Here is a 7,163-nt window from a genome sequence, read left to right on the forward strand (position 1 = left end):
GTGTGTGTCTGTCTTACCCATGTGGTATAAGGGTGTGTGTCTGTCTTACCTGTGTGGTATAAGGGTGTGTGTCTGTCTTACCCGTGTGGTATAATGGTGTGTGTCTGTCTTACCCGTGTGGTATAATTGTGTATGTCTGTCTTACCCGTGTGGTATAATGGTGTGTGTCTGTCTTACCCGTGTGGTATAATGGTGTGTGTCTGTCTTACCTGTGTGGTGTATGCTGCCTCAGGGTCGTCCTCCAGTACTCGTGACAGGCCGAAGTCAGACACCTTACACACCAGGTTGCTGTTGACCAAGATGTTGCGTGCGGCCAGGTCTCGGTGAACGTAGCTCATGTCAGACAGGTACTTCATGCCCGACGCAATGCCCCGCAGCATGCCCACCAGCTGGATCACTGTGAACTGACCGTCTTGTTTCTATTGGAAAGAGGGAGAGGGAGAGACAGATAGAAAGAGGGGTGGGGGAGAAATGGAGAGAGGGAGAGAGAGAGAGAGAGAGAGAGAGAGAGAGATGTTCGCTGTTGTATGTTCTGTCGGTGTTGTCACCATCAGCCCAGCAACAATTTACCCTTGGGGAACAATAAAGTTTATTGAATTGGCTTGAATTTCATTGAACACACATATGCACATTGTGTTACCACCACAGCAGTCCTGCTCTGTGAATAACACCCCCAGCCTGACTCTATCTCATAAATCCTTCTCCACAGTTCCTCTGCTAATATACAGCAGGCTGTATCACTGAGAACAGATCACCACTGTTACCACTCTCATTACCGCAATACAGATACAGTTCTCTTTAAGTGGAGCCCATTCCCCTCCATGATAATCTGGCTAAATGATGATGAAAACTGACAGGGAAGAGAAAGAAGACTGCTCTCTCAAACACACACACACACACATATGTTGGCGATGTTTGATCTGGGTAGTGAGCATAATGACTGTCATAAAAAGCCAATATATAATTCTGAGATCATTTTTATGGGTAATAGGCTAAACACAGAGTTACACAGGTTTCATTAGACCCCAGATCAATGAAGAAGCACTGGTCACAAAAACAATGCATCTCTCTCTCTCTCTCTCTTTCATTCTATTTCACTTTCACCCCTCTCCCTCTCTCTCTCTTTCATTCTATTTCACCCCTCTCTCCCTCTTTCTTTCTTATTGTCTCTCTCACCCCATTTCTTTCTCCTCCCTCTGTCTCCCTCCCTTCCACTCTCCAACCCCCACTCCCCCCTTCTCTCTCAAATCCCTTACTGGAAGTGCTATAGGGAGATTGTTAAAGGAGGAAGTCTGTGGGTTAGAGAGACAGAGCAATCAATCAGCATTTCACAAAACAAGACCTAATTAACTTGCTCCACAGCTGCTGAAACACCGGTAGAGGAGATACACTACCAGTCCATTGTTTTACAAGGGTTTTCATTATTTTGACTATTTTCTACATTGTAGAATAATAATGAAGGCATCATAACTATAAAAGAACACATGGAATCATGTCGTAACCAAAAAAGTGTTAAACAAATCAAAATATATTTTATATTTGAGATTCTTCAAAATATCCATCCTTTGCACACTCTGGGCATTCTCTCAACCAGCTTGAAGGGTTTACCACACGTTGGCTGCTTTTCCTTCACTCTGCGGTCAGACTCATCACAAACCATCTCAATTTGGTTGAGTTCAGGTGATTGTGGAAGTCAGGTTATCTGATGCAGCACTCCATCACTCTCCTTCTTGGTAAAATAGCCCTTACACTACCTGGAGGTGTATAAGACACGGCGTTTGGAACCAAAAATCTCCAATTTGGACTTCAGACCGAAGGACAAATTTCCACCTGTCTAATGTCCATTGCTCATGTTTCTTGGCCCATACAAGTCTCTTCTTCTTATTGGTGTTCTTTTAGTACTGGTTTCTTTGCAGCAATTGGACCATGAGGCCTGATTCACACAGTCTCCTCTGAACAGTTGATGTTGAGATGTGTCTGTTACTTGAACTCTGTGAAGCATTTATTTGGGCTGCAATTTCTGAGGCTGGTAACTCTAATGATCTTATCCTGTGCAGCAGAGGTAACTCTGGGTCTGCCTTTCCTGTGGGTGGTCCTCATGAGAGCCAGTTTAATCAAAGAGTTTGATGGTTTTTGCGACTGCGCTTGAAGAAACGTTCAAAGTTCTTGAAATTTTCCATATTGACTGCCTTCATGTCTTAAAGTAATGATGGACTGTCATTTATCTCTACTTATTTGAGCTGCTCTTGCCATAATATGAACTTGGTATTTTACCAAATAGGGCTGTTTTCTGTATACCCCCCACCTTGTCACAACACAAATGATTGGCTTAAACGCATTAAGAAGGAATGAAATTCCACAAATATACCTTTAAGAAGGCATACCTGTTAATTGACATGCATTCCAGGTGACTACCTCATGAAGCTGGTTGAGAGAATGCCACTGGTGTGCAAAGCTGTCATCAAGTCAAAGAGCGGCTATATGAAGAATCTTAAATATAAAATATATATAGATTTGTTTTCCACTTTTCTGGTTACTACATGATTCCATATGTGTTATTTCATAGTTGTGATGTCTTCACTATTATTCTACAATGGAGAAAGTAGTAAAAATAAAGAAAAACCCTTGAATGAGTAGGTGTTCTAAAACTTTTGACCGGTAGTGTAGATGGATATTGCTCTGAGAATGAGAGAGAACTGGTGTGTATGTGTGTGTCTGCGTGCGTGCTTGTGTGTATGCATGCCTTTGTGTGTGTATGTGTGTGTATGTGTGTATTGTGTGTTTGTGGTAGAACAGGAGATGACGTGGGTGGATATTGCTGTGAGATAACGTAAGCTAGCTATAACAGGATTACGGTCTAGTGGATGGATATAGGAGTGGGGAGGTGGACATAACACTCTTCGTTATCTGCTGGTTCAGCTATATATACCAAGGGCAACTCTAAACATTATTGCAGTGTGTGTGGGTTTGTGAGTGAATCTGTCCTCCACAGATGTTATTGTGAAATCATTCAGTAGGAGTGAGGCCAGTGGGGTTGAGTGGTGTTCTGTCAGAACTGAAAGGACTCTGAACTGAATGAGGAACTAGTAGTTTCTCTACAATCACTTTCTATTACTTTCCATCCCTGTTTCAATCAGGAGAGATCTTCAAACACTATGGAGCAGCACAAGCTTCAGACTGTCTTAAAATACAGGCAGAATGACTAAGTGGGTAGAGAGAGAGAGTGTGAGTGAGTGAGTGAGTGAGTGAGTGAGTGAGTGAGTGAGTGAGTGAGTGAATGTGGAACAAACTCAATAAAATCAATAAAATGTATTTATAAAGCACTTTTTAGATCAGCAGAAGTCGAAGTGCTTATTCAGAAACCCAGTCTAAAACCCCAACTAACCTTGAGAAAGGTATCTAGGGATCCATTCTCCATAAATTCTGTGATGATCATCACTGGCTTACCTGAGAAGAGAAAGAACAACATTTTACATTAATGCACAAAACACAATACATATATACTGGCTTACCTGAGGACACAGAACAACACAGAACACAATATATATATACTGGCTTATCTGAGGACACAGAATAATACAGAACAACACAGAACACAATACATATACAGTGGGACAAAAAAGTATTTAGTCAGACACCAATTGTGCAAGTTATCCAACTTAAAAAGATGAGAGAGGCCTGTAATTTTCATCACAGGTACACTTCAACTATGACAGACAAAGTGAGAGAGGAAAATCCAGAAAATCACATTTTAGGATTTTTTAATGAATTTATTTGTAAATTATGGTGGAAAATAAGTATTTGGTCAATAACAAAAGTTTATCTCAATACTTTGTTATATAGCCTTTGTTGGCAATGACAGAGGTCAAACTATTTCTGTAAGTCTTCACAAGGTTTTCACACACTGTTGCTGGTATTTTGGCCCATTCCTTCATGCAGATCTCCTCTAGAGCAGTGATGTTTTGGGGCTGTTGCTGGGAAACACGGACTTTCAACTCCCTCCAAAGATTTTCTATGGGGTTGAGATCTGGAGACTGGCTAGGCCATTCCAGGACCTTGAAATGCTTCTTCTGAAGCCACTCCTTCGTTGCCGGGCGGTGTGTTTGGGATCATTGTCATGCTGAAAGACCCAGCCACGTTTAATCTTCAATGCCCTTGCTGATGGAAGGAGGTTTTCACTCAAAATCTCATGATACATGGCCCCATTCATTCTTTCCTTTACACGGATCAGTCGTCCTGGTCCCTTTGCAGAAAAACAGCCCCAAAGCATGATGTTTCCACCCACATTCACAGTAGGTATGGTGTTCTTTGGATGCAACTCAGCATTCTTTGTCCTCCAAACACGACGAGTTGAGTTTTTACCAAAAAGTTATATTTTGGTTTCATCTGACCATATGACATTCTCCCAATCTTCTTCTAGATCATCCAAATGCTCTCCAGCAAACTTCAGACGGGCCTGCACATGTACTGACTTAAGCAGGGGGACACATCTGGCACTGCAGGATTTGAGTCCTTGGCGGCGTAGTGTGTTACTGATGGTAGGCTTTGTTACTTTGGTCCCAGCTCTCTGCAGGTCATTCACTTGGTCCCCCCGTGTGGTTCTGGGATTTTTGCTCACCGTTCTTGTGATAATTTTGAGTGGAGTTTGGAGTGTGACTGTTTGAGGTTGTGGACAGGTGTCTTTTATACTGATAACAAGTTCAAACAGGTGACATTAATACAGGTAACGAGTGGGGGACAGAGGAGCCTCTTAAAGAAGAAGTTACAGGTCTGTGAGAGCCAAGAAATCTTGCTTGTTTGTAGGTGACCAAATACTTATTTTCCACCATAATTTGCAAATAAATTCATAAAAAATCCTACAATGTGATTTTCTGGATTTATTTTCTCATTTTGTCTGCCATAGTTGAAGTGTACCTATGATGGAAATTACAGGAATCTCTAAACGTTTTAAGTGGGAGAACTTGCACAATTGGTGGCTGACTAAATACTTTTTTGCCCCACTGTATACTGGCTTATCTGACGACACAGAACAATAGAGAACACAAAACATACCTGAGGACACAGAACAACACATAACACAATACATATATACTGGCTTATCTGAGGACACAGAACAATACAGAACACAATACACAAATGCTGGCTTATCTGAGGACACAGAACAATACAGAACAACACAGAACACAAAACATATATACTGGCTTATCTGAGGACACAGAACTACACAGAACACAATACATATATACTGGCTTATCTGAGGACACAGAAAAATACAGAACAACACAGAACAGAACAACATTCCACATAGATGGGAAAGAGGAAAGGCAGGAGAAGTAAATAGTCACAGTGGAGACCAATCTCATTTAGTCTTTCTCCCTCTCTCCCACCTATCTCCCTCCCTCTCTCTCCCTCCTCTCTCCCTCTCTCTCTGGGGTACAGCATGGCATGTCATCATCATTCACGGTGACAGCTTCTAATCAGGGCCTTCCATAAACACCAGAAGATAATTACTGTGGGCCAATCCACAAGTGTGTGTGTGTGTGTGTGTGTGTGTGTGTGTGTGTGTGTGTGTGTGTGTGTGTGTGTGGGTGTGTCTGTGTGCAGAGGGCTGTCTCTTGAGATCTCATGAATACTGATCAGCCTTTTGGGCTAGGGTGGGGGGGTATTGAACACCTGTGTGTGTTGAGGGAAGGGGGTAAACAGTGTGATTGATTGACAGGTCTGATTCCCCGCCCGGCACCTGGTGGCTTACAAATGATTAACAAAGTGCCCGCACAGGCCCGCACAGTAGTCCCTGTTTCCTTACATGGCCCCCCACAGACGACACCTCCTATAGCCAGAGAAGGGAAATGTGGTTCCAATCACACACACACACACACACACACACACACACACACACACACACACACACACACACACACACACACACACACACACACACACACACACACACACACACACACACACACACACACACACACACACACACACACACACACACACACACACACACGCTGTGTGTGGTACAGTTTGTAAACACAGCCAATACTACTTTGTCAATGGTGATGAATAGGCCACATTTCTCCAATCAGAGGTGCTGGGAAGAACCGGGCAGAGATAAGAAGGTAGGAGAGGGAGGGAGATGGAAGGAGAGGGAGGAAAGGAGGAGAGAGGAGACGGAGGGAGATGGGAGGAGAGAGAGAGGAGGAGATGGAGGGAGACGGGATTCGAGAGAGAGAGAGAGAGAGAGAGAGAGAGAGAGAGAGGGAGGAAAGGACGGGAGGAGGATGAGGGTTGAACAAGGAAGGTGAGAGATGGGGAAGAAAGAGGAGGAGATGTGGGGGAGGTGTGAGACAGGGTAAGAGAAGTGAGGAAAGACAAGTGAAGATTGAAAGAGGAGGGAGAAGGGTGAGATTGGGGTGAGTGGAGGGTACAATGGGGAGAATATGGTTGTCAGGGGAGAAGGGCAGGGGAGAGAAATACAGAGAAAAAATAAGTGAGAGAGGTGAGGATGGAGAGGGGGAGGAGGGAGAGGGGAGGAGGGAGAAGGGAGACAGGGGGAAGGAGATGGGGAGGAAGGGGAAGGAGAGGAGGGCGAGGAAGGAGGGAGAGGGGAGGTGGAAGGGGGTGGAGGGAGGGGGAGATTGGTTGTCAGGGGAGGTCAGTAACATCACTGGGAGCCCTACAGCTCTATACTGGGTAAAGACGGTGATACATCACCGTAAATGAAATCACTATCTCACTGAGATAAATGGCACACAAAAACACACACACTGATAAATGCCTATCCTCACCCCCAGCAGAGGAAAATCCAATTCCCCTTTCACTTTGATCCCTTAGACTAATGTGGCTGTCAAACGGGACACTGCCACCAGAGACTAGGCCAGAGGGTGTGTGTGTATCGACTACAGGGCGAGCATCTGATTTTGAGGCTGTCCTGCAGAGAAGTGTCATGTGACTGCTCTATCCAAAAGGGACAGATGGCGCTGTGGGATTGATCCGTACCAAAATAGAGGTCTGACAGCTAGCAGCCCGTCCCCCTTACCTAACAGATAGACAGACACGTGTGTATGTGTGAGATCAGCGGATAGCGGCCCCACGGCCGGCCGGCCACGCTGAGCAGACAGACAGACAGACAGACAGACAGACAGACAGACAGACAG

General features: G+C 44.4%; 1 protein-coding gene across 1 annotated transcript; it reads right to left on the bottom strand.

Annotated features, from left to right (window-relative positions):
* Window positions 1–209: 209 nt before the first annotated feature.
* On the bottom strand, window positions 210–3,447 carry LOC135536260 (ephrin type-A receptor 4a-like; the record flags this gene model as incomplete). The annotated part of the gene is made up of 2 exons (XM_064962625.1): window positions 210–419; window positions 3,386–3,447. Coding segments are annotated over 2 exons (272 nt in total), but the record flags the coding sequence as incomplete, so codon positions are not given.
* Between the last annotated feature and the right edge of the window lie 3,716 nt (window positions 3,448–7,163).

This window comes from Oncorhynchus masou, unplaced genomic scaffold (assembly GCF_036934945.1).
Source record: "Oncorhynchus masou masou isolate Uvic2021 unplaced genomic scaffold, UVic_Omas_1.1 unplaced_scaffold_5843, whole genome shotgun sequence".
NCBI lineage: Eukaryota > Metazoa > Chordata > Actinopteri > Salmoniformes > Salmonidae > Oncorhynchus > Oncorhynchus masou.